Source organism: Pseudophryne corroboree, chromosome 4 (genome assembly GCF_028390025.1).
Source record: "Pseudophryne corroboree isolate aPseCor3 chromosome 4, aPseCor3.hap2, whole genome shotgun sequence".
NCBI lineage: Eukaryota > Metazoa > Chordata > Amphibia > Anura > Myobatrachidae > Pseudophryne > Pseudophryne corroboree.
In genome coordinates this window covers 803,828,808-803,856,525 of record NC_086447.1, presented here as the reverse complement: position 1 = coordinate 803,856,525, position 27,718 = coordinate 803,828,808, and the positions used below count along the sequence as shown (strand labels likewise).

General features: G+C 46.3%; 2 protein-coding genes and 1 long non-coding RNA gene across 4 annotated transcripts in view; 1 reads left to right on the top strand and 2 right to left on the bottom strand.

The window, feature by feature from the left end:
• DNAAF10 (dynein axonemal assembly factor 10) overlaps positions 1-1,579 on the bottom strand; it is a 61,927-nt gene extending 60,348 nt beyond the window's left edge. The window contains exon 1 of one of the 2 annotated variants that reach the window (XM_063918402.1): positions 1,490-1,579. In XM_063918402.1, the coding sequence (XP_063774472.1) occupies positions 1,490-1,525 (36 nt within the window). In that variant the 5' untranslated portion in view covers positions 1,526-1,579. Of the gene's footprint in view, positions 1-1,086; positions 1,429-1,489 lie in introns of those variants that run through there. The other variant, XM_063918401.1, reaches the window with a different exon arrangement.
• A 57-nt stretch (positions 1,580-1,636) lies between these two features.
• Positions 1,637-21,011, top strand: PNO1 (partner of NOB1 homolog). Its single transcript, XM_063918403.1, has 7 exons — positions 1,637-1,795; positions 4,442-4,591; positions 5,581-5,664; positions 15,851-15,911; positions 16,752-16,869; positions 19,480-19,550; positions 20,622-21,011. The coding sequence occupies exons 1-7, from the start codon at positions 1,637-1,639 to the stop codon at positions 20,687-20,689; spliced, it is 711 nt and encodes a 236-aa protein (XP_063774473.1). The 3' UTR covers positions 20,690-21,011.
• Positions 15,818-22,001, bottom strand: LOC134910411 (uncharacterized). Its single transcript, XR_010176191.1, has 3 exons — positions 21,918-22,001; positions 20,336-20,473; positions 15,818-15,995 (listed from the first exon to the last, which is right to left on the bottom strand). It is a non-coding gene; the product is annotated as an uncharacterized LOC134910411 (long non-coding RNA).
• Positions 22,002-27,718: the final 5,717 nt, after the last annotated feature.

Here is a 27,718-nt window from a genome sequence, read left to right as displayed (position 1 = left end):
GAGAGAGAGAGAGAGAGAGAGAGAGAGAGAGAGAGAGAGAGAGAGAGAGAGAATGAAAGAAAGAAAGGCAAGATAGATAGATAGATCGATAACACACATGCATACACTATGAATGTTGTGGTGAAATCATGGTTGGATTATTCGAATTTAATGTATGTGCTTGCTCCTGATTGTTGAAGCAATTCAAATTAATCTGCCATCAGTGGCGTAAGTTTATCCCAGTTGCCCGGAAACAAGAAAAATATTGGTGCCTCCCCCCCTATATATCATCCGTGAGCCAATAAGATGCCGTTTTGAGATCCGAGTAACACAGAGTAAAACCGAACCCGCTCATCTCTAATTCTAACCATATGAAGCTACTACAAAACCGTTGCAACCAGGCAGATCTATGTAGGGGTCCAACCACACACTACATAGATCTGCTCAGTCACTCACAATGCTGATTATTTCTCTGACAATTAATTTGCAAGTGTCATATCCAGGATTAGAAACCACAACCTTTTACACTGGTAGCATGCACCTTACTGATGGAGATATCTGCTCATGCATAGGAAGTATGAGAATTCTAACTATATGAAGTTACGCGTAATTGTCAGAGAAATAACTGCATAGTTAGAATTCTCATGCTTCCTTTATAGGAGCAAATAGCTTCATCAGTAAGGTGCCTGCTTCCAGTATATCTATAATAAAGAGGGTGTGATTTGTAAGGTGCAGTGACTAGTGGGGAAGTCGGCTACGAAAGAGATAACGGCTGATGTCAATTAACTTAATTGATTAATGTCGCTGAACACACAGAACAGGAGGAGAGGTGCCCCCTTTCAAAACAGGAGCCCGGCGGCAGCTGACTCTGTTGCCTCCCAGAGTTCTGCCTCTGTCTGCCATACTACTGACTGTACATGAGGCACAAGGTTCCTGGCACAAAGCTGTAGGTTGGGCAGAGGCCATCTCCAGCCACCAGTTGCCATGGTAACACAGATACACTGGACACGTTACACAGCACGCTGCGCTTCCCCATTATATCCCCGGCATCCCCACCATGACCCCCGGCACCCCAGCTCCCCATCGGCCGTAGTTCCCGGTGCTGACCTCCCGGACGAGCTTGGCCTCCCCGTGCTGGATCTCGTAGACCTGCATGACGCCGCTGCCCCGGGCCAGGTTGCCCAGGCAGACGAACTTGGCGCTGCACGGGATCCACTTGCAGTCAAACAGCGTGTAATTCACCGACTTCTGGACGTGGGCGATGATCTGCGGCTTCTCCAGCGGTGAGGCCATGGCTGCGGTCTCCTGTGTGACCAGAGGAGCTGACGCTCACTGTCACCCAAACACACACAGGCTCCGCCCACCCACCAGGGGAGCCCAACTGTCACAGAGGCACCAGTGGCGGCGGAGGGCTGTGGCTGCCCTTCCCTCGCCCCTTCCCAATGACTGAATGAGTAACGTGCTAGAAGTTGTGCACAGGCATCGTCAAGGCAGCTCACTAGAATCCTACCGGAAATACCGTTTGGGTCCTTCCTAGTGACGTCATTCTAAATAGCTTCTATTCTGGTTACGTTCTGGCCGTCCCCCCTTTCTGTACCCGGATGGCAGCTGATTTACACGTGTGGTGACCTGGGAGTGAGGAATCGGAGCCGATAATATGGAAGCTGAGAGCACAGCCGCCTCCGGGGAGGCCTTCACCACCGTGACCAGCAAGAAGAGCAGGAAGAGGAGGGCGGCAGAGGACAGACCCATGGAGACCGGGGAGCAGCCCAAGAAAAGGCCGGATTTCCCACCGATATCTGGGGACAAGCTGATGGTATGTATGGGTGCGGACAGGGAGGGGGAGCAGTTGATTCTGTGCTGCAGATATAGTTATGTGGTTCTCCAGCTGCTGTGAAACCACAGGTCACCACATACCTTGCTGGTGACATCTGAGGAACTGCAGGTCTCGTCTCTGCGTGTCTTGCCGGTGGCATCTGAGGAACCGCAGGTCACCACATACCTTGCCGGTGACATCTGAGGAACTGCAGGTCTCTGCGTGTCTTGCCAGTGGCATCTGAGGAACCGCGGGTCTCAGTGTGCCTTGCCGGTGGCATCTGAGGAACCGTAGGTCTCAGCGTGCCTTCCCATTGGCATCTGAGGAACCGCAGGTCTCAGTGTGCCTTGCCGGTGGCATCTGAGGAAGCTCAGGTCTAAGCGTACCTTGCCGGTGGCATCTGAGGAACTGCAGGTCTCTGCGTACCTTGCCGGTGGCATCTGAGGAACTGCAGGTCTCTGCGTGTCTTGCCAGTGGCATCTGAGGAACCGCGGGTCTCAGTGTGCCTTGCCGGTGGCATCTGAGGAACCGTAGGTTTCAGCGTGCCTTCCCATTGGCATCTGAGGAACCGCAGGTCTCAGTGTGCCTTGCCGGTGGCATCTGAGGAAGCTCAGGTCTAAGCGTACCTTGCCGGTGGCATCTGAGGAACTGCAGGTCTCTGCGTACCTTGCCGGTGGCATCTGAGGAACTGCAGGTCTCTGCGTGTCTTGCCAGTGGCATCTGAGGAACCGCGGGTCTCAGTGTCCCTTGCCGGGTGCATCTGAGGAACCGTAGGTCTCAGCGTGCCTTCCCATTGGCATCTGAGGAACCGCAGGTCTCAGTGTGCCTTGCCGGTGGCATCTGAGGAAGCTCAGGTCTAAGCGTACCTTGCCGGTGGCATCTGAGGAACTGCAGGTCTAAGCGTACCTTGCCGGTGGCATCTGAGGAACTGCAGGTCTCTGCGGACCTTGCCGGTGGCATCTGAGGAACTGCAGGTCTCTGCGTACCTTGCCGGTGGCATCTGAGGAACTGCAGGTCTCAGCGTGCCTTGCCGGCAACATCTTAGAAACTGCAGGTCTCAGCGTGTCTTGCCGGCGACTTTCAAAGAAGCACAGGTTGTTCAAGTCTGCTCCAAGTACTGTGCAAAGGACAAAATAATCTTCTTGAGTAGCAAGGACTACACTTGGTGATCTAACTGGCAGCTATGTCCAATCATGAAAGTAGACTTTGTTCTATATTCCCTTTGCCGTAAGTAACATCTACTGAGGGCGGAAGTGGTTTTATGCCCTTACAGTGTTTATATTTTTTCTAAAATCTAGGTTTTTTTTGTGTCTTTATTTTTTTATTATTTTTTTCTTATTTGGCCTCCATTGTACCCCTGCAGGCTCGCTTTGTTCGCCACGCTTCAGGATACTGTTCCAAATAGTTCGACGTCCCAGTTCCTGACGGGAAAGGTTATTTCGGCGGAGGGAATCTAGGTGCTACCATGAAAGTGGTTACTTGTGTGTTTGGGTAATACTGCAGGTAGCCTGCTCCTGACTGGCCTCAGAAGATATATTGCAGGCTAGAGGCGCTGCCTCACTAATGCTATATATATATTTGCTGTGGCTACTGCATGTGCCACCGTCTGAGCTGTAAATGACTTGAATCTTCTGATGTGACAGGAACCTAATTGATAGCACATAATGTTCAAAGTGAATGCGATCACTGACCTTAAAACGGATTAACGTTATACAACAATACCAAAAATATCCCGGTGGGTTGGGATGCCGTGGTTATGTGACCGATGCTAACACCACTCGGGAATCCCGGCACCCCGAAGGCAAGTATCGAGGTTAGGGTTAGGCACTAGGAGGGGGGTTATAGCCGTAGCCGCCACCCCCACAATCTTAGTCCTACCATCCGCCACAGGCGGGTTAGGGGAGGGGTAAAATAATTACCCAGTCCCCTGTTTACAATCTAATTGTCGGGATGCCGATGTCTGTCATGTGATCGCAGGCATCCCGTCCGCCGGGCTCCCGTTTCACACCCCTCCTGTGTACTAGTATTAACATGGTAAAGCCAACTATATAGAGATTTTTCTTTATAGAAATAAGTCCAAGCGATACCAAAAATATCCAGGTAGGTTAACTGGCCCCCAACCAAACAAAATGAATCCTAGTGTGTATGTGTGTGCGTGTATCTCTTTGAGCTCTCCCGGAGAGGAGATAATTAAAGTAGGCCAGTATGAATTAATACGCTATCCCTAATACCCAAACTGCTAAACAAACCCCAATACCCTAACCAAACCCGTGGTTTATATCTGCCGTCAAATTCTATGTTTCAATGTTAGTTACATCCCGTCTGCAAGAGTTGGCTGTATACATTCTCTAGTAGGGTGCATGTAGTATTTCCCTCCTGCAGTAAATGCAATCCTCCAAGTAATCCAGCCCCGTGAATTTGGACAGTCACGTTAAGCTTTGGGCTGAGCTCATTATTTTACACGGTAGGCTGGTACACATTGAGCGTAATAAAGCCTAGTCTTCCGACGTCTTTAATATGGGATGTTACGTTTTGTAGAATTACAATTTGCAGCAATAGAAATTATCCTAAATCTATGTATTTGTATACCTTGGTTTCCTATATTATGCTATTAGCATTTCACAGCTGAAAATGTACCTTTTACAGGGAGACAAAGATGAAATGAGAAAAATCCCTGTTCCGTCGCACAGATACACCCCCCTGAAAGAAAACTGGATGAAGATTTTTACCCCTATTGTAGAACACTTACAGCTCCAAGTCCGATTTAACCTGAAAACGCGGAACGTTGAAATAAGGGTGAGGCATATATTTTAGATTTAACATAAGGTAACACTGTGGAGCAGTATATGGATATTGTCTGTGGAAGAACTAACATCCCCCTGGTTAAACCACAGTAAGATGTGCATAGCATTCTCCAGTGTATGTATTTGTAGCCTTTTGTCAGATATTTTGTATGGTGGATGGTCACAAAAAAATGAAATTATAACAATGGATTATTACACAGATGGGCTCAAGGGTAGATTTGATACCTCACATTGGATTGGAATGGTATGGTCCAGGGGCCATATGTGGGATGGCAGAGACATCTCATGCAGTGTCCTGCATGTCTTCTGGATAGCAGTTGGCCCCAATGTTTAAAAGAAACACTATGGGCCGGATTTAATGCCGCCTGAGTTCTGCAGCTGTGCGGGATGCCGGCCGAACTTGGACATTTTTTTTTTTTCCTTAAAGGGGCAATCATTTACAAGGCATGGTTTTGCCTTGTAAGTGATTTCCCCTTTAAAAAAAATGTCTGACTTCGGCCGGCATCTGGGGAATACATGAAGGACCAAACTCAAATTTTTTTTATTTTATGAGAAATGTTAATTTCTCTCACTTTTCAGACCATGGCACATTTTTCCTATCCAGATCCTATTGGGGAGCGTATACTGTCTCTTATTTACCCCCCCCCCCAGTGATTCAATATGGGGAGTTGAGAAGATTTTATTGACATTGTTATAAAGGGGCATGTAATGTCTGCTTGGACCTATGTGTGTGGGGATACCTCTATGGCATGTTGTCCCCTACAGAGAGGGAAATTGAATCTATATCTCTTTCTGTTAGGCCTTGATTGAATAGATCTTTATTGTGATCAGCACATATCCTAACCACACTCAATGTCATTATACTGAAGGTTTGTAGAACTTCTATGCAGTGTTTCGGTTTACAGGAGTTGCAGGACAAGTTCAGGTGTCTCCTGTTGAGTTGATACCAGTAATGTAATAATGTTTTCGCCTCTTTTCCAGACCTGTAAAGAAACATCGGATGTTGGGGCACTAACCAAAGCTGCAGATTTTGTCAAAGCCTTTATTTTGGGATTCCAGGTGGAGGTGAGTTGTTATTCTGCTATGTTACTGCCATAAAGTGCAGTAGCTGGAGTTGCTTGTGGTAGGTTTACGTATCTTTAGATAGATCCTATCACCAAGGAGGGTGTAAGCTTTTTAGTAAATTAATGTAGTTAGTGTTCTCTCCTGGATCAGCTTCCCCCATACCACTCCCTTGTCTCTGAGCTCTGGTAAGCCAGAGATAACTGTTATTAAGGACAGAGTTTAGCACAGTATGTCGCTCATATTTGGATGCCAATTTGTATTATTAATATATAAAATAGTCTAGAGAACAGTATTTGTCATATTTTATATACAGGTAAGGAACGTATTATCTGCAATGGTTTGGAATTGGGTTTTTACAAACTAGTTAACCTGTTGTCAGTACACCTTGTATCATCCCCATCATTACCTTCTTGGATCACATAGTATAACTGTAAGGAACAGTGGGGGTAATTCCAAGTTGATCGCAGCAGGATTTCTCTAACGTCCTAAGTGGATGCTGGGGACTCCGTAAGGACCATGGGGATTAGCGGCTCCGCAGGAGACTGGGCACAACTATAAAGAAAGCTTTTAGACTACTGGTGTGCACTGGCTCCTCCCACTAAGACCCTCCTCCAGACTTCAGTTAGAATCTTGTGCCCGGCTGAGCTGGATGCACACTAGGGGCTCTCCTGAGCACCTAGAAAGAAAGTATATTTAGGTTTTTTATTTTACAGTGAGATCTGCTGGCAACAGACTCACTGCAGCGAGGGACTAAGGGGAGAAGAAGCGAACCTACCTAACAGGTGGTAGTTTGGGCTTCTTAGGCTACTGGACACCATTAGCTCCAGAGGGATCAACCGCAGGACCCGACCTTGGTGTTCGTTCCCGGAGCCGCGCCGCCGTCCCCCTTACAGAGCCAGAAGCAACGAAGAGGTCCGGAAAATCGGCGGCAGAAGACTTTGGTCTTCACCAAGGTAGCGCACAGCACTGCAGCTGTGCGCCATTGCTCCTCATGTACACCTCACACTCCGGTCACTGATGGGTGCAGGGCGCTGGGGGGGGGGGGGGGGGGGCGCCCTGAGGGCAATATATGACGCCTTGGCTGGCAAATATACATCATATATAGTCCTAGAGGCTATATAGATGTAAAATTACCCCTGCCAGTATTCCAGAAAAAGCGGGAGAAAGTCAGCCGAAAAGGGGGCGGGGCTTCTCCCTCAGCACACTGGCGCCATTTTTCCCTCACAGTTCCGCTGGAAGGAAGCTCCCTGGCTCTCCCCTTCAGTCTGAACACTACAGAAGGGTAAAAAAGAGAGGGGGGGGGCACTAAATTTAGGCGCAGTATAGATAATATATATATATGATATATATAAAAAAGCAGCTATAAGGGAAAACACTCATTGATAGTGGGATCCCTGTGTTATATAGCGCTCTGGTGTGTGCTGGCATACTCTCTCTCTGTCTCCCCAAAGGGCTTTGTTGGGTCCTGTCCTCTGTCAGAGCATTCCCTGTGTGTTTGCGGTGTGTCGGTACGGCTGTGTCGACATGTTTGATGAGGAGGCTTATGTGGAGGCGGAGCAAATGCCTGTAAACATGATGTCACCCCCTGCGGGGTCGACACCTGAGTGGATGGTGCTGTGGAAGGACTTACGCGACAGTGTCGACTCCTTGCATAAAAGGTTTGACGACATACCTATTGTGGGACAGCCGGCTTCTCAGCCTGTGCCTGCCCAGGCGTCTCAAAAGCCATCGGGGGCTCTAAAACGCCCGCTACCTCAGATGGCTGACACAGATGTCGACACGGATACTGACTCCAGTGTCGACGACGATGAGACTAATGTAACTTCCAGTAGGGCCACACGTTACATGATTGAGGCAATGAAAAATGTGTTGCACATTTCTGATGTTACCCGCGGTACCTCAAAAAAGGGTATAATGTTTGGAGAGAAAAAACTACCAGTAGCTTTTCCTCCATCTGAAGAGTTAAATGAAGTGTGTGAAGAAGCGTGGGCTTCCCCTGATAAAAAGCTGGTAATTTCTAAGAGGTTACTAATGGCGTACCCTTTCCCGCCAGAGGATAGGTCACGCTGGGAAACATCCCCTAGGGTGGATAAAGCGCTCACACGCTTGTCAAAGAAGGTGGCACTACCATCTCCGGATACGGCCGCCCTGAAGGAATCTGCTGATAGAAAGCAGGAGGCTATCCTGAAATCTATATATACACACGCAGGTGTTATACTGAGACCGGCTATTGCTTCAGCCTGGATGTGCAGTGCTGCTGCTGCGTGGTCAGATTCCCTGTCAGAAAATATAGATACCCTAGACAGGGACACTATATTGCTAAACGTAGAGCATATAAAAGACGCACTTTTATACATGAGGGATGCACAGAGGGATATTTGCCGGCTGGCATCCAAAATTAGTGCAATGTCCATTTCTGCCAGTCGTTTCCACAGCAACAGCTGGGAAGTCTACATTTTTACCCCATGTTCCCTCACAACCAAAGAAAGCACCGTATTATCAGGTACAGTCCTTTCGGCCCAATAGGGGCAAGCGGGTTAAAGGCGCGTCCTTTCTGCCCAGAGGCAGAGGTAGGGGAAAGAAGCTGCAGCATACAGCCAGTTCCCAGGAGCAAAAGTCCTCCCCCGCTTCCTCTAAGTCCACAGCATGACGCTGGGGCTTCACAGGCGGAGCCAGGTACGGTGGGGGCCCGTCTCAAAAACTTCAGCAATCAGTGGGCTCGCTCACGGGTGGATCCCTGGATCCTTCAAGTAGTATCTCAGGGGTACAAGCTGGAATTCGAGACGTCTCCCCCCCCGCCGTTTCCTCAAATCTGCCTTGCCAACCACTCTCTCAGGCAGGGAGGCAGTGTTACAGGCAATTCACAAGCTGTATTCACAACAAGTGATAGTAAAGGTGCCCCTACTTCAACAAGGAAGGGGTTACTATTCCACAATGTTTGTGGTACCGAAACCGGACGGTTCGGTGAGACCCATTTTAAATTTGAAATCCTTGAACACATATATAAAAAAATTCAAGTTCAAGATGGAATCGCTCAGGGCGGTTATTGCAAGCCTGGACGAGGGGGATTACATGGTATCACTGGACATCAAGGATGCTTACCTACATGTCCCCATTTACCATTGTCAAAGTCAGAAAAATGTTTCTATACACATTGCCATATTTGCACCGCACACTGGTCTGCGCTGCGCATGCGTACGCTCTCCCGTGAAGGCGCATACCCGCAATAGCGTGCACCCGCGGACGCACGGTATGCGTATTTATGGTAGAGTTTATGTAGCCGTAGCGTGCGACTCATTCGTTACATATTTTCACAATTAATGTAGTTTGTAGACCATGGTCCCTTTGATAGATTCTGAAAGTTTGGTTAATATAGAATGTCCCTGAACGGAGGAATCCCTCTTTGTATTGTGCGAAGGGTCTAACAGGAATCATACAGCAGTGTTTGGTACCCATCGGAAGAGTATTTAATTAACAATATTCCGGTGTTGGTTTGGAGCGTATTAATCGCTCGTGCGGATAGTTATGGACATAAGAAGTTTATGTCCATTTCTATTGTTTACTCATACTCAGGTATGCGGCGGGAAACCCAGTTTCCCACCCACCTGAGCTGTTGGAAATCGTCACAGCCCACCTGTATGAATCAACCTATGACCTTTTGTTATGATGCGGGGCCGAATTCCTTCGTCCAATGGACAATGGGATTGTAGGGACTATGAGATTGCATTGTGTGTGGGGCATAAATAGGCAGGCCGACCATATCCAACTTCACTCTCATCAACGGTTTTCTTGCTGATAATCGGGAGCTGGATATCGAGGCGCATGCGATCATACCCTTTGTGCGTAAGTTTCTCTCCGTAATCATTGTCTTTCTGTGAGCCATTTCTCTCATATCTCTCTCTCTCTCTCTCTCTCTCTCTCTCTCTCTCTCTCTCTCTCTCTCTCTCTCTCTCTCTCTCTCTCTCTCTCTCTCTCTCTCTCTCTCTCTCTCTCTCTCTCTCTCTCTCTCTCTCTCTCTCTCGTATTTTCCCTTGATTAGTATTGTATTAGATTAGTATTGTATTGTATTTCTTGTATAGTTATTCGGTTAGGAAGTCTCTGTTATATTGTAGTGTATCATTTGTACTGTGATTCTTTTTGCAAGTATAATAGTTATAATACAGATAATAGGCTTTGGACCCTAAACCAGTATCTGTGTATTTCCTATAGTTTTAAGTGTTCACTTGAGCGTCGGTGACGCTCAAGCAGCTTTGTAGTTAGTCAGGTTACTCAAGGTTGCACTTACACCCTGTATTCACATTAAGGTATTCTGTGTATTTCATTGATAAAAGGTTTAGACATAAAGGTATAGCGCTGTGAGCGTCTGCGCCGCTGGTGATCTCCTCGTGGTCTCGAGCGTCCGCTACGCCGTAGCGAATCATTACTCTAGTCATAACCAATAACGTGTTGTCCTGTGATCACTGGGCCGTGAGCGAACGTGACGCTTGAGCGCCTCGCCTTCGGCTGAGCGATCGTTACGCAACTAGCGTACCCTTACGGTATTTCTTAAGTAAACAGCGTACAGTGTTCTTAGACTTCATTAAGGGTTGTTTATACGACAAAAGAATTTAGCATTGTCACCATCCTCACCAGGAGTACCTCAGATTTGTGGTACAAGATTGTCATTACCAATTCCAGACGTTGCCGTTCGGTCTATCCACGGCTCCGAGGGTCTTTACCAAGGTAATGGCCGAAATGATGATACTCCTTCGAAAGAAGGGAGTTTTAATTATCCCGTACTTGGACGATCTCCTGATAAAGGCGAGGTCCAGAGAGCAGTTGTTGGTAGGGGTAGCACTATCTCGGGAAGGTCTACAACAGCACGGCTGGATTCTAAACATTCCAAAGTCACAGCTGGTCCCTACGACACGTCTGCTGTTCCTAGGGATGGTTCTGGACACAGAACAGAGAAAAGTGTTTCTCCCGGAGGAGAAGGCCAAGGAGCTGTCATCTCTAGTCAGAGGCCTCCTAAAGCCAAAACAGGTGTCGGTGCATCACTGCACGCGGATCCTGGGAAAAATGGTAGCTTCCTACGAAGCGATTCCATTCGGCAGGTTTCATGCAGGAACCTTTGAGTGGGACCTGTTGGACAAGTGGTCCGGATCGCATCTTCAGATGCATCGTCTGATAACCCTGTCTCCGAGGACAAGGGTGTCTCTGCTGTGGTGGCTGCAGAGTGCTCATCTTCAAGAGGGCCGCAGATTCGGCATACAGGACTGGGTCCTGGTGACCACGGATGCCAGCCTTCGAGGCTGGGGAGCAGTCACACAGGGAAGAAACTTCCAAGGACTATGGTCAAGTCAGGAGACTTCCTTGCACATAAATATTCTGGAACTGAGGGCCATTTACAATGCCCTAAGTCAGGCAAAACCCCTGCTTCAAAACCAGCCGGTACTGATCCAGTCAGACATCATCACGGCGGTCGCCCATGTAAATCGACAGGGCGGCACGAGAAGCAGGACGGCAATGGCAGAAGCCACAAGGATTCTCCGATGGGCGGAAAATCACGTGTTAGCACTGTCAGCAGTGTTCATTCCGGGAGTGGACAACTGGGAAGCAGAGTTCCTCAGCAGGCACGACCTCCACCCGGGAGAGTGGGGACTTCATCCAGAAGTCTTTCAAATGATTGTAAACCGGTTGAAAAAGCCACAGGTGGACATGATGGCGTCCCGCCTAAACAAAAAGCTAGAAAAATATTGCGCAAGGTCGAGAGACCCGCAGGCGATAGCTGTGGACGCTCTAGTAACACCGTGGGTGTACCGATCGGTTTATGTGTTCCCTCCTCTTCCTCTCATACCAAAGGTACTGAGGATAATAAGGAGAAGAGGAGTAAGAACTATACTCATTGTTCCGGATTGGCCAAGAAGAGCTTGGTACCCGGAACTTCAAGAAATGATGTCAGAGGACCCATGGCCTCTACCGCTCAGACAAGACCTGCTGCAGCAGAGGCCCTGTCTGTTCCAAGACTTACCGCGGCTGCGTTTGATGGCATGGCGGTTGAACACCGGATCCTGATGGAAAAGGGCATTCCGGAGGAAGTCATTCCTACGCTGATTAAAGCTAGGAAAGAAGTAACCGCAAACCATTATCACCGCATATGGCGAAAATATGTTGCGTGGTGTGAGGCCAGGAAGGCCCCAACGGAGGAATTTCAGCTGGGCCGTTTCCTGCACTTCCTACAGTCAGGGGTGACTATGGGCCTTAAATTGGGTTCCATTAAGGTCCAGATTTCGGCTCTATCGATTTTCTTCCAGAGAGAACTGGCTTCACTACCTGAAGTTCAGACTTTTGTTAAGGGAGTGCTGCATATTCAGCCCCCTTTTGTGCCTCCAGTGGCACCTTGGGATCTCAACGTGGTGTTGGATTTCCTAAAGTCACATTGGTTTGAGCCACTGAAAACCGTGGATTTGAAATATCTCACGTGGAAAGTGGTCATGTTGTTGGCCTTGGCTTCGGCCAGGCGTGTATCAGAATTGGCGGCTTTGTCATGTAAAAGCCCTTATCTGATTTTCCATATGGATATGGCAGAATTGAGGACTCGTCCCCAGTTTCTCCCCAAAGTGGTATCCGCTTTTCATCTGAACCAACCTATCGTGGTGCCTGCGGCTACAAATGACTTGGAGTCTTCCAAGTTGTTGGATGTAGTCAGGGCCCTAAAAAATCTATGTTTCCAGGACAGCTGGAGTCAGAAAGACTGACTCGCTCTTTATCCTGTATGCGCCCAACAAGTTGGGTGCACCTGCTTCAAAGCAGACTATTGCTCGCTGGATCTGTAGTACGATTCAGCTTGCACATTCTGCGGCTGGACTGCCGCATCCTAAATAAGTAAAAGCCCATTCCACGAGGAAGGGGGGCTCTTCTTGGGCGGCTGCCCGAGGGGTCTCGGCTCTTCAACTTTGCCGAGCAGCTACTTGGTCGGGGTCAAACACGTTTGCTAAATTCTACAAGTTTGACACCCTGGCTGAGGAGGACCTTGAGTTTGCTCATTCGGTGCTGCAGAGTCATCCGCACTCTCCCGCCCGTTTGGGAGCTTTGGTTTAATCCCCATGGTCCTTACAGAGTCCCCAGCATCCACTTAGGACGTTAGAGAAAATTAAGAATTTACTCACCGGTAATTCTATTTCTCATAGTCCGTAGTGGATGCTGGGTGCCCATCCCAAGTGCGGATTGTCTGCAATACTTGTATATAGTTATTGTTAACTAAAGGGTTATTGTTGAGCCATCTGTTGAGAGGTTCAGTTGTTATCATACTGTTAACTGGGTATTGTATCACGAGTTATACGGTGTGGCTGGTATGAGTCTTACCCGGGATTCAAAATCCTTCCTTATTGTGTCAGCTCTTCCGGGCACAGTATCTTAACTGAAGTCTGGAGGAGGGTCTTAGTGGGAGGAGCCAGTGCACACCAGTAGTCTAAAAGCTTTCTTTATAGTTGTGCCCAGTCTCCTGCGGAGCCGCTAATCCCCATGGTCCTTACGGAGTCCCCAGCATCCACTACGGACTATGAGAAATAGAATTACCGGTGAGTAAATTCTTATTTTTTGATAGCAATTGGGCAAAACCATGTGCACTGCAGGGGAGGCAGATAAAACATGTGTAGAGAGAATTAGATTTGGGTGGGTTATTTTGTTTCTGTGCAGGGTAAATACTGGCTGCTTTATTTTTACACTGCAAATTAGATTGCAGATTGAACTCACCACACCCAAATATAACTCTCTCTGCACATGTTATATCTGCCTCCCCTGCAGTGCACATGGTTTTGCCCAATTGCTAACAAAAATCCTGCTGCGATCAACTTGGAATTACCCCCAATGTCTGCTTTTTGTTTCGCTCTGGATTACGGAGTTCTGGATCCCATACCTATGTATCCATTATGCACGATGGCCTTAGCAGTAAATTTAAATCCAATCCTCCCAATCTGGTGGGATTCTGCTGTTATTATTGTGGTTTTAAAATGAACTGCTTTGTGTTATGTGGATTGTGTTTATTAGTTTGTTCTGTCCTTACACTATGTAACCAATGCATTGCTGCAAGACCAGGAGCTTGGATCGGAGGTGTGTGCGAAGGCTTCGTCTGATTGGTTGGTTGTGGTACCTGTACATTCCCCTCCCATCCCATCGCATGCATCCTGCCACTCATCACAAGTAGAGTGGCGATAACGCTGTATGCGTGACGAAAATCACAGAAGACAACTCTCCCGATAAGAGCTGTCCTTTACGATGATAGGACTTCTGGGTTTATTATTATCTTATTCCTGAGCTTGGTGCGTATGGTTTATGGATCGCATTCCTGAGCTTGGTGTATATGGTTTATGGATCGCATTCCTGAGCTTGGTGTATATGGTTTATGGATCGCATTCCTGAGCTTGGTGCATATGGTTATGTATCGCATTCCTGAGCTTGGTGCATATGGTTTATGGGCCCTCATTCCGAGTCGTTCGCTCGGTAATTTTCTTCGCATTGCAGCGTTTTTCTGCTTAGTACGCATGCGCAATGTTCGCACTGCGACTGCGCCAAGTAATTTTGCTATGAAGATAGTTTTTTTACTCACGGCTTTTTCTTCGCTCCGGCGATCGTAATGTGATTGACAGGAAATGGGTGTTACTGGGCGGAAACACGGCGTTTTATGGGCGTGTGGATAAAAACGCTACCGTTTCCGGAAAAAACGCGGGAGTGGCTGGAGAAACGGGGGAGTGTCTGGCCGAACGCTGGGTGTGTTTGTGACGTCAAACCAGGAACGACCAGCACTGAACTGATCGCAGATGCCGAGTAAGTCTGAAGCTACTCTGAAACTGCTAAGTAGTTTGTAATCGCAATATTGCGAATACATCGTTCGCAATTTTAAGAAGCTAAGATTCACTCCCAGTAGGCGGAGGCTTAGCGTGTGTAACTCTGCTAAAATCGCCTTGCGAGCGAACAACTCGGAATGAGGGCCATGGATCGCATTCCTGAGCTTGGTGCGTATGGCTTATGGATCGCATTCCTGAGCTTGGTGCGTATGGTTTATGGATCGCATTCCTGAGCCTGGTGCGTATGGTTTATGGATCGCATTCCTGAGCGTGGTGCATATGGTTTATGGATCGCATTCCTGAGCTTGGTGCGTATGGTTTATGGATCGTATTCCTGAGCTTGGTGCGTATGGCTTATGGATCGCATTCCTGAGCTTGGTGCGTATGGCTTATGGATCGCATTCCTGAGCTTGGTGCGTATGGCTTATGGATCGCATTCCTGAGCTTGGTGCGTATGGCTTATGGATCGCATTCCTGAGCTTGGTGCGTATGGCTTATGGATCGCATTCCTGAGCTTGGCGCGTATGGTTTATGGATCGCATTCCTGAGCTTGGCGCGTATGGTTTATGGATCGCATTCCTGAGCTTGGCGCGTATGGCTTATGGATCGCATTCCTGAGCTTGGCGCGTATGGCTTATGGATCGCATTCCTGAGCTTGGCGCGTATGGCTTATGGATCGCATTCCTGAGCTTGGCGCGTATGGCTTATGGATCGCATTCCTGAGCTTGGCGCGTATGGCTTATGGATCGCATTCCTGAGCTTGGCGCGTATGGCTTATGGATCGCATTCCTGAGCTTGGCGCGTATGGCTTATGGATCGCATTCCTGAGCTTGGCGCGTATGGATCGCATTCCTGAGCTTGGTGCGTATGGTTTATGGATCGCATTCCTGAGCTTGGTGCGTATGGTTTATGGATCGCATTCCTGAGCTTGGTGCGTATGGTTTATGGATCGCATTCCTGAGCGTGGTACATATGAGAAATGCGACCAAACCCCCAAAAACTGCATTTTCAGAGTTTTGACCGCAATTTTAGGTTTGATGCATCCCACCCGTCATCAAAGCATTGCATCTTGACTCCACCGCTACTCTGAACAGTTGGAAGTTACATGGAAAGGGATACATGGGAGGGATGAAAGGCACCAAGTGAAGGGACAATTGTGGACAGCTGTATCAATTGCATTTTTACCTTCTCTCAGATTGTTATATTGTTTGCAGTCACGCAGTCTGTGCGGTTGTTCACAGAAGTAATTATTGGCATTTTATGACCATTTAAAAAATTAAACAGAAATCACCGGCCCTGTCTAGAATGTAACGGACCTGAGTAATTTATTTGCTGTTTAACTCGCCCTATTTCTTTTTCAGGATTCCTTGGCTTTAGTTCGTCTCGATGATCTCTTCCTAGAGTCTTTTGAAGTCACAGACGGTAAACTTACTGATGTAATGCTGTCACATGCCGACTGAGTTACTGACGTACTCTCTTTAGTGTTCCGGGTAACGTTGGCGAAACCTATGTAGTACAAAGGGAAGAAAGAAAGTGATTTTAGATTTGAATACATTTTGTAATCTCATTATTTTTATTGTGGTCTGTAATCTGTCCTGTGCGATTCCTGTTTAGTGGTTAATGGGGAGATGTACTAAGCCTTAGAGAGTGACAAAGTGGAGAGAGATAAACTACCAGGCAATCAGCTCCTAACAGCCATGTTACATACAAGCTTTGTTTGGAAAATGACAGGAGCTGATTGGTTAGTAGTTTCTCTCCACTTTATCACTTTCCAAGGCTTAGTAAATCTATCCCTTAAACTTCTATTGAGTGATTTGCTTTAAACAGAGAAAACAATGAGAAAAATAAAAGCATGTTTGTAATCTCAGATCAAGTTTCGGGGACTTATTTAAATCCTGAAAATCAGACATTTACGTCGGGATGAAATGCAGTCAGAGATCGCCAGTGGTGCTGGTTTCTGGCCGATTTCTGACTTTTTTTTTAAAGGGACAATCACAAGGCAGAATCATGCCTTGTAAGTGATTGCCCCTTTAAAAAAAAAGTCAGATAACGGCCGGAAGTCCTCGCCTCCAGTGATCTCAGACTGCATTACATCCCGCCGCAGATCTCTAGACAGACTTGGTGACTTTCATATGTTAATAGTATGATAAGTAGACCGCTAAAGAAGTGCTCCTGTCTGCCATACTCCTTAATCTGCCACCAAGCTGTTTCCGAGGTCACTGGAATCTTTGCTTATGAAGTGCTGTCTTCTTCTCTTCCCAGTTAAGCCCCTGAAAGGTGACCACCTGTCTCGTGCTATTGGCAGAATCGCTGGAAAAGGAGGAAAAACAAAGTTCACCATTGAAAATGTCACGAAAACCAGGATAGTTCTTGCAGACTCGTAAGTATATGCTGCAAGTTCTGTGCTTATATACACAAGCAAATGGGCATTCAGTGGTTTCTATGCAGACTGAACACATTGTGCACATGGTTTCTGGTGTTACTATTAGAATGAGAGGTAGAACTAGTGTAGCTTTTCCTCCTTTTAGTGAGGTCTATCGGGCTGTGAGAGGCACATGTTGGTCTCTGTTAGTAGAGGTCATGTCAAATTTTAATAGTGTTCAGTGTTGATCCCGATATTCACCAGTCAGAATACGTCTTCCGAAGTAACATGCTGTGTGTTGATAATTACCGTGTAAAAATGTTTCCCATTGCCGTATATGATTTGAGAAAGATTTAAGAAACATTTTGCCAAATGGAGCTTTCCACATAAATGTGATGTAGCTGTGTAACTGTGTTACTAGTTATTTATATCCCTGCTCCAGTGATGCTTACAATCTATGGGGTATATGTACTTAGCCTTGGAGAGAGATAAAGTGGATGGAGATTACGTACCAACCAACCTGCTCCTAAAGGGACGATTTGGGGAGAGATGTGTGCCGAGCTGTTCGCTCAGCACACATCTCTCCCCCCGCTCAGCACAGCGCGATGTGTACGGGGGGGGGGGGGGGGGGGGGGCGCTCATTTCACCCAGCGGGTGAAGTGAGCGACCTGCTAGATTGGCCTGCATGCAGACCAATCTAGCACCAGCGGGCCCCACTCATCGCTATCGCTGTGGGGGGTACACACGGAGTGATCACTGCTTAAAATCTAAGCAATCTAATCAGATTGCTTAGATTTTAAGCAGCGATCGCTCCGTGAGTATCCCCCTTAACTCATATTACATGCTATGGCCCAGATTTATCAAGCCTTGGAGAGTGATGAATAGCACGGTGATAAAGCACCAACCAATCAACTCCTCTCATTTTTCAAACACTGCCTGTAATATGGCAGTTAGGAGCTGATTGGCTGGTACTTTATCTCTCTCCAAGGCTTAAAAAATAGACCCATATATTCCTTACCACATGTATATACATACACAGAGTAGAAATACATTTTTTTGACAGGAGCCAATTAGCCTACCAGAGTATTTTTGGATTATGAAAGGAAACCAGAACACCCAGAGGAACCCACGCAAGCACACAGAGAATATACAAACTCCACACAGATAGGTCCTTTGTATAAATCTAACAGTGCTGTGAGGCAGTAATACTAATCATTTTATCATCCAAGCTGAGAGTTTTATATGCTGTCCCATGAATATTAACTGAATTTATATATAAAGCATTTAGTTTATAATAAAAATGTTAACAATTGCAGCCTACCCGATGTTTATGTTGAAAACGCTCTATACTGGGTCTAAAAGCTCATTTATCTATACAGTGTACTGCAACATGCGTCTGTTGAATTACCTTTGCGGCTAGACTATTAATATAATATAAAAAACAATGTTATTACATGCCCAAGTATGCAATGTGAGATGCTCCATCAATGGCATTCTCCTATACTAGCCACATGTGGAAATCTAATCATCCAACCCAGTGATTCCCGACCTCCACTGTCAAATATCCCCAGCAGGTCATGTTTTCAGGCTTTCGGTCTGTGGGAGCACGCTGGATAATTACTGACTCGGCAAATAATTACCACACCTATGCATGACTAAAGAAATCTAGAAAACCTGACCTGTTGGTGGTACTTGAGGACTGGAGTTGAGAACTCGTTATCTAGACTATAAAGCACAGAGCCCAGCCCCCTCTTCCTGGCTATTTATTGCAAGATGAAGCCCTGTAAACGTATCTACCTTCACCAAGGGTCAGGTCAGAGCAGATCCAACTGCATTACCTGTCATTTCAGGTATACAGTCCAAGTCTGGCTTTTATAGATAGATATAAATGGCCTGTTTTTCAGTTAAGAGCAAAGTTTTTTGGGTTTTTTTTTTGTTTTTTGTTTTTTAAAAACAAGTAACTTTTTGCACTTGGACAAACTAGGTTACACTGCAAGGGGTGCAAATACTTAATTTTATTTTTTTGCATGCAGGGTAAATACTGGCTGCTTTTGCATGTTGGCATAGATGCTGGACAGCTTTATTTTTACACTGCAATTTAGATTTGAGTTTGGACAAGCCTGTCACATCTACATTTATCTGCACGTTACATCTGCCCTACCTGCAGTGCAACGTGGTTTTGCCCTGGTGCGCAGTTACTTACTCTTTTTTACTTTTGTTCCCTACTCCCAGAGGATGGAGCCTTCACAATTGTGTATGAATTCACAGTTGCAGGCTCAGACTTATTCAGAATATGGTCTCGACCTGCCTGTGTTTTTGTACCTATACACAATACGCTAAGGCCTAATGAAATACATAGTTTAGTCTGATTGTCTCCATTTTGCCTGTGCTGTCATTGTTTCAAAATTCCCAATGTGTCTACTGTACTCCCCCCGTGACGCCTATGTAAACTAGTTAAACTGGATGGTTGGGGCAGAGAATGAAGTCAGAGCAATCCCGCTCTGTAACACCGCTGGTTTCAGATGTCTGCTGTTCATGTTTAGCCTCCCACTTCTAGAATGCTGCTTAGCAAATGGTGCTAAGTTACTGTAATGATTGGTTTAGTTTTATGTTTTTGTTTTTTTACAGAAAAATACACATTCTGGGATCATTTCAAAATATCAAGATGGCAAGAACAGCTATTTGTAACCTCATTCTGGGTAAGTCCGGTTCCCACTGCACACATTGGATATATTTTAGAACACAGTGCGACTTTCAGCACACTTTTAAGTTGCCTTTGGCTAGGGTCAGATCACCTTTTTGTCATCCTTCGTTCCTTGCACAACGAAGTGTTCTCCTTGTGACGTGTGCTGGCCCAGAACGATTTGTAGCCTTTTCAGTATGTTACAGTAGCAGACAGAGGGCTTGATTCTGAAGAGGGAGTAAAGCAAAAAAGACCAAGGAACATTGGGGCAAATATATAAAGTCTGGAAAAGTGATAAAGCAGTGATAAGTGGAAGGTGATAACGCACCAGCCAATCAGCTCCTGTCATTTTTCAAACCCATAATGATTGGCTGGTGTTTTATCACCTTCCACTTATCACTTCTTTATCACTTCTCCATGCTTAATACATCTGCCCCTTTGTATCTGGAACAAACCATGTTACGATGCAAAGGGAGCTATTGCATTTATCATTTTTGCATGCAAGGTAAATACCGTCTGCTTTTGCTTGTACTCCACAAATGTTGGACACACCCTTCAGAAACCTAAATCTGTCTGCACATTTTACATCTGCCCCACCTGCAGTGCAACATGGTTTCACAAAGGTGCAGTTACTTACTTTTTTTTTTTTTTGCTTTACTCCCACCTCAGAATCAGGCCTGATAAGTGATCTTGTGGCCAGTCCAGTCACAATTAAATGATCGATCAAAAGTTGCAACATCAGGCGTTTAGTGTAATATTGCGGGTTATGAGATCATAGAACAAATGCTCTGTCCAGTATACCTGTAGAAATTTCTCAGATCCTTGTTGCCCAGGAGAAGAGTGCAATCCGCTCCAGGGTCTGCATCTTCCGACCACACTGTTGTCAGGGTTGATAGGCATGTAGTAAAATTGGGAGGGGGCTGAAGGCCGGCAAGGATCCTACAAAGTGAGAGTTACATAGTGATTGGTCAGTTTCCTGATTATTCATTCCTGAACCAGAATGCGTGCATCCAGCTTGTTACAAACATTACATTAAGCTTTATGTATTCCAAAGTTTAACTTTTTTCTGTTTTCCTCAACCCAACAGGAAGCCCACCATCTAAAGTGTATGGAAATATACGGGCAGTGGCAAGCAGAGCGGCAGATCGGTTTTAACCCTGTTCTAGGACTGAAGTGACTGCTATAACTCCTAGGATACTGCAGATTCCCATTACCCATGGGTGTTCCTATTTCTGCACTGCAAGCTCTTTTGGCCACTCGTACTGTATTAATGGCCTGGTCACATCCCCACCACTTCTGGTAACTCATGTGTGATTAATATAAGGACTTGATACTAAAGGATGGTGGGGTTATTCCTTTGTGCTACCATGTGGGCAGCCACCATATCCTGATGCTCTGTTTGCTGTGAACGGATTAATGGTGTGGCCATAGCAATGTATGAAGAACGTTTAATTGCAATAAATTATTTTCAAGTTTATTTGTTTCTGCACAAGTTCTTGAGCAGTTTACAATATGCTGTACAGGGTGCATCACATGGAGCGTCAAGCGCACACAATCCTTACTATATATCCTGCGGCTTGTGTCATGTTCAGCCGATTATGGCGTATGAGCAGACTATCTTGGAGATCCCTGACCTATATGGGAACCATGTGATGGATGAAACCTTGCTAGTATATGAATTACTATTCCCATGCTAGGTTTAAATAGTTAAGCACATAATATCTAGGTGAGAAGCATTTTTCCAAAGGGGATTGTTTATAGAAAGCTTCTTCTTTGTATTCTGAACATGCAGGTGAGATAGTGGGGTTCTTGGATGCACTACAAATGCCAGAAATGCAATACATTTTATTGGGGACCTAGAACAATGGCACACACACTTAATGCAGTGGTCCTCAAGATACCCTACCTAACAGTCCAGTTTTTAAGGATATCCATAGTTGAGCACAGGTGATTTAATTAGTATCTCACTCATTTTCTTTAATCCATCTGTGCTTAAGCATGGGTACCTTTAAAACCTGGATCATTAGGGTGCCTTGAGGACTGAACTTGGGAACCACTGACTTAATGTATTCACACCCATTGGTTTAAGGTTCATGTTTTACACTCGTAGCAGATAAATAAGGGTCGGAAGGTATCCTGTTCATGTAACTCATCAACGGTCATAAATGATCTTTAGGGAGACATTTACTAAGCAGTGATAAGAGCGGAGAAGTGAGCCAATGGAGAAGTTCCCCATCAACCAATCAGCAGCTCTGTATAATTCTACAGTATGCAAATTATAGATATTACTTCAGTGCTGATTGGTGGCCATGGGCAACTTCTCCACTGGCTCACTTCTCTGCTCTTATCACTGCTTAGTAAATGTCCCCCTTAGTGTCTGTACCTATATAAAGCACATCCTCTTGTTTGTGCTTGTCTTTGCGTCTGTCTCGGATTTTCTCAGATCCAGGGCTGATCTTTAATAGGTGGCACTTTAAAAGTAAAGAAAAAAAAATTAACTAGGAAACCCAAAAAGACAATTACAGAAGTGAAGATAGAGGCAGAAACATACAGACATTTGTAGTCCTATATGATATTTATTGCATGTTCTTAAAGCATTTTAATATATTCTGATATTCCAGAGATCATTATCGTATCGACTCACACAATGTGAACGGTGTATATGACACAATTGCTGTAGTACTCCATATAGCAATATGCAAGTATTACAGCAGCATGAACTACTAGTGTTGGGGTGTGCAGCGGATTACTGCTTTGGGCTGCTGTAGTTTTCATGTTACTATGGATGTTTGGAGCTGACCTCTTGGAAGACGTAAGCAGTGAAGGCGGAAGTGACAGTCTGGAATCCACGTGCAGATAGCTGGCACCTCTGGTGTATTTTGGTGGCACACGTGCATTCTGTTCAATTGTGGCAGTGTCTACAGTGTTCGTTGGCATTAATGCCTACTATATACAAAGGTCTTTTATGCGATTTGCAATCTTTAAGATGGGTAAATCTACCCTTTGGTCTTCGCTTTAGCAGGTACAATGTTTTGTCTATGCATGTCAGTGCCCGGGTGTAACCCCGATTCCTCACCTGAACTGGGGGTAAGAGATTTCAGACTGATAAATCAGGATTCACCCATCACTGAAATGATGTTGCTTAATAGTTACACCATTGTTGTGGGATCTGATATTTATTCTATTTGTCATATACTGAATATATTGATATACTATGCTGTATGTCTCCGTGAATATGTGTATAGCTTATGATTGATCATTAATGATGGGCAAAAATCTATATCTAAACCAGAAGTGGATCTATTTTACAGAGATTTATTATGTGGGCAGTACGGATGGTGTAATGGTTAGCATTACTGCCTCACAGCACTGAGGTCATGGGTTCGATTCCCACCATGGCCCTAACTGTGTGGAGTTTGTATATTCTCCCCGTACTTGCGTGGGTTTCCTCCGGGTACTCCGGTTTCCTCCCACAATCCCAAAAATATACTGGCAGGTTAATTGGCTCCCAACAAAATTAACCCTAGATTGAATGTGTCTGTGTGTACATGTGGTAGGGAATATAGATTGTAAGCTCCACTGGAGCAGGGACTGATGTGAATGGGCAAATATTATCTGTAAAGCGCTGCGGAATATGTGTGCGCTATATAAATAACTGGTGGTAAATAAATAAATAATGTGGGCTCATTTAGTATGCGGAATCTATTTACATCTTCTGTTTCATGTTGCAGCCTGATATGTTATATGCAGTTTCCATAAACACATAACACCGGTGATTCCAATGTAAGAGGCTGAGCCATAACTGTACTCTAATGGCAGCAGCGGTGCTACATTATGGTAAAGCTTGTGTGAATAGATGCCTCCTGACGGCTTCTGTGGCCGAAGATGCAGCATCAGATCAACTGCCTGAACATTGGACACTCCGGTTACTCAGGATGTCCAGCAAAATTGTGCTGCCGAGGTCAGTGTAGCTGCCTCACAAGTACACAGCCGCTGGCTTCAACGCGCCTAGGAAACATGGCTGATATGCCCCCGTTCTCTGGAATACTGCCTGTCATCTCCCCCCTATGCCAGCAGCAATTATGCTGTGGCTTATGGGTCAGAAACAGAATTTCCATCACTCTCTGAGGAGTAAATGTATTATAGTGGCATGCATCATGCCGCTATAACACTTCCTGCTTCACCTCATTACCGAGCCGAAGCAGGAAGGGACATCGACAAGATGTACTAACATATTGTCTGTCGAAGAGGGTTGAGCTTAAGCTCACCACTCCGCTGATGCCCCCCTGAGTACACAGCGCTACAGCTCAGTGCTGAAGCGCTGTGTATCCCTGTCCCTGCCGGCTCCAGTGCACCTGCGCAGGATCTCTCTACTCACGCAAGATCCCCAGCGCACTCCGGAGCAGGCACCTGCCACAGGCAGTCACAGCTCTGTCCCTGCTGTGGTGAATGGGCATCGACAGCGCTCCTGTCACCCTGCACGGGTATGGGTCGTTGGGTTGACTCAACTTCGGGCGACCACTGAAGGTTGATATGAGCATTAGATCGACATGCATGTGGGCATTAGGGCGACAGGTGAAAAGGTCGACATGAGTTTTTGGACTTTTTCTTTGTGTCGTTTTCTTCGGAAAGTGACGGGGAACCCCAATCAGTGCACAGTGTCCCTTCGCATGGCTCGCCCTGCTTCGGGAAAGGTGCCTCGCTTGGCACAGGTTACCGTTCCCAATTGTAGTCCACGTGGATCGTAAAGTATGAAAAAGTGGGGGGAAAAATGTTGAAAAATCCATGTCGACTTTTTGACCTAGTGCATGTCGACCTAATGCACATGTCGACCTAACGACCGTATCCCCCCGGCACACACCGCTGTGTTCATACATGGGGGAGAAGCGGTATAGCGCACATAGCGTCCACTTATGCATCACTATATACACAAATGACATTCTAGTAACTTTAAACATAAGATGTAATAAAGAGGGATTATTCATATTGCCCTTCTTGAGAGTGTATGGCCTCTCTCTGTGGGTCTCCCTCTAATACCCCTATTCCACTGCTCATAAACCCCAGGTTATTGCCGTGATATCCCAGGAGCAGCTCAGTGGTAAAGGGTTTACCTGGGTTCAGTGGCCTGGAAATCCTAGTCCCGGTTCAGTATAAATGGGTTATCTGGGTCCATGCAACCCAGCTCTTGTTTACGGTACAGGGAGCTCATCTCCAAGCACTGGTCACGTGTCCACTGACATCACGCCGGGTCCAGCCACCACACTGAAAGGGGTCTCAGCCAGGTTGCACCCAGGTTAGACCTGCATACAAAATACTAGGTGTGACAACATTTTACTGTAAAGCAGTATGACTCTCTTAGTTATCACATGTACTAGTATTGTAGACCGGTCATTTGCTGGGTCACTAGCTGTTGTGCCTGGTACTGCAGAAGATTGTCCCTCTCTTTTCCACTACCTCTCTATCTCCCCCCCCCAGTGACACACACTCTTTCTTCCTATTATTGATTTATTAATTTATTACGTTTTACAATTTGTGTCTTACTGTCCCTTGTCTCTTAACTCAGTCCCAGGGCTGTATGTCTCTCTCGGCTCTGACACCTTCTTCCACCTGGACATCCGTGCAGGGGAAGTCTCACCAGGATCCCACATCTGCGTTCGGCACATAAGTTTTGATTGTCTCCTCTGCCTGGCTAACAGTCATGATGGGGAAACTGCTTTATCTCCAGACTGGTCATTCTGGTTCTCATCTGCTCCCGCTGATAGGATTTTGTCTTCCCTGGACTGTCCTATGACTAGGGGTTGCTGACAGGACAGACCTCTTTGCAGCTCTGCATCTGGTGTCTGTGTCTCAGCCGGGTGTTCTGGGCCGTGTGAAGGTACTGTACGTGGTTGGGGGTGTTAGAGTGGTCCTTACCTGGAGAGAGAAGAAGCTGTGGTGTCTAGGCAGCCAGTGAGAGCTGGGAGGGGGCAGGGCTTCCATGCTGCTCTGTACTGAGTATGTGCTAGATGGAGGCTTAGCTCTTTATATCATAGACACTCATAAACTTATTCAACCATCTGGGCATGTTTCTCATAATATGCTAACCCAATATATAATTATAGATCGTTCTCTAGGGCATAGGTTCTCAAACTCAGTCCTCAGGACCCCACACAGTGCATATTTTGCAGGTAACCCAGCAGGTGCACAGGTGTATTAATTACTCACTGACACATTTTAAAAGGTCCACAGGTGGAGCTAATTATTTCACTTGTGATTCTGTGAGGAGACCTGCAAAACATGCACTGTGTGGGGGGGTCCTGAGGACTGAGTTTGAGAACCTGTGCTCTAGGGCAGAGGTTCCCAAACTTGGTCCTCAAGGCACCCCAACGGTCCTGGTTTTAAATGTATCCATGCTTGGCCACAGGTGACTTAATTAGCACCTTAGTCAATTTGATTTAACCATCTGTGTTGAGCCATGGATATACCTAAAACCTGGGCTGTTGGGGTGCCTTGAGGACCGCGTTTGGGAACCTCTGCTCTAGGGTATCCTAAAACCAGAATGGTAGTTCTATCTCACAGCACCTAGCAGCGTATCCTAAAACTTGGAATTTCTTTTCATTGTCTGTTCTTGTAACCAGCTTGATTTGCAGATAAGACCCATCATGCCTGTGCTCTGTGGCAGGCAAGTCCGATCTTGTTTTATCAATAGATGTGACCGCTGGCTGTCTGCAAATTAATCTAGTGTCATGACCCCTGGCTTGGCCTGCATTGTCTAAATTACAGACCAGTTTCTAATTGCCACAGGTAGTCTGATCTACACTCCCTGCACAACTCTTATGAAGCCCATACACTTGTGAGATATGGCATACAATCCTTCGATTTCGAACCGCATCTGTGAGAGTAATCGAAGGATTGTATGCACATTTAAGGTACCATGCGACGCGATGCGCGGGCACGCTGCTCGAATATCGTGTCTCATGATAATATGTGCTGCACTTAATATTTATCGCATCGCAGTGCAATCGCATGTGTTAAACATATATCGCACTGCGATGCGCGATAGGCACCCGCCGCTCCCAGAGGCCACTCCCACTCGGTGGTGTGGCCATCACGTGATTACCATGCGATCTATCGCATGGTAATCACTTTGGCAGTTCAAATGCAAGCTGTAATGTTGCAATATAATTCTCCCAAACCTCAAAGTAAGGTCCCACATGGTTTTCCTATTCAAACATGGTCTCCACCCAGTCCATCCTGAATATGGTGGGCAATCCCGGTATTTGGGGCAAAAATTGCCAAAAATCCCAGGATTGGGGCTTCCAATCCCGGGGATTTCGGGATTAGGAAGCACCTTTTTGTTTTTTCAATGCTGGGCAGCGTTGAGCGTCCTCAGGAGGCTCAGATGCTGCCCAGCTCCACCTGCCGCTGGCTGTGCGCACTGCGCAGCGTGATGTGAAGTCAGAGGTCACGCTGCACAGGCAGCCGCTCACCACCCACCGCTCAGACATCAGCGCCTGCACTGGCCTGCAACTCTGCAGCAGATGGACCCACCCACCCAGTCAGATGAGGGGAATGTTATTATGTGGACTAGGCGGGGGAGTGTGGGACAGTGGCAGCGGACATTGCAGGGGATCCCCGGGATTGAAAAAAATGGCCCGGGATTGGCCACCCCAATCCTGAAGATATTGTGAAGTTGTTCTTTATATAAAGCAAATACCAGGGGGCTAGGATGTATCCAGTTTTGCAAGATGTTTTATTTTAGCTGCAGAACTGATAGCTAATAACAGCTTCTTGCCTCCTTAGGTAATGCGTTGAGACTTTGGGGGGGAACCCAAATATGGCCCACTCTGATGACAATGGAACATAATTAACACAGTCTCTGCATCTCATTTGACTATTGTCCAAAAACCCCTGATTATTGGGTTGTCCCACAGGGAGTGGTACAAATCTGCAAATTCTCGATGGCATTTAGGACATCTATCCAAGGAAATGAAGCCCATGAGGAATTGTCTATTAGGTGATAAATTCTATGTATTATGTTATAAAACAATTCCTGGTACATACTAGAACATGCCTAGCCAACCTTTGGCTCTCCAGCTGTTGTAAAACTACAAGTCCCATAATGCCTTGCCACAGTTTTGCTATTAGGGAATGCTAAAACTGGCAGGTCATGCTGGGATGTGTAGTTTCACAGCATCTGGAGAG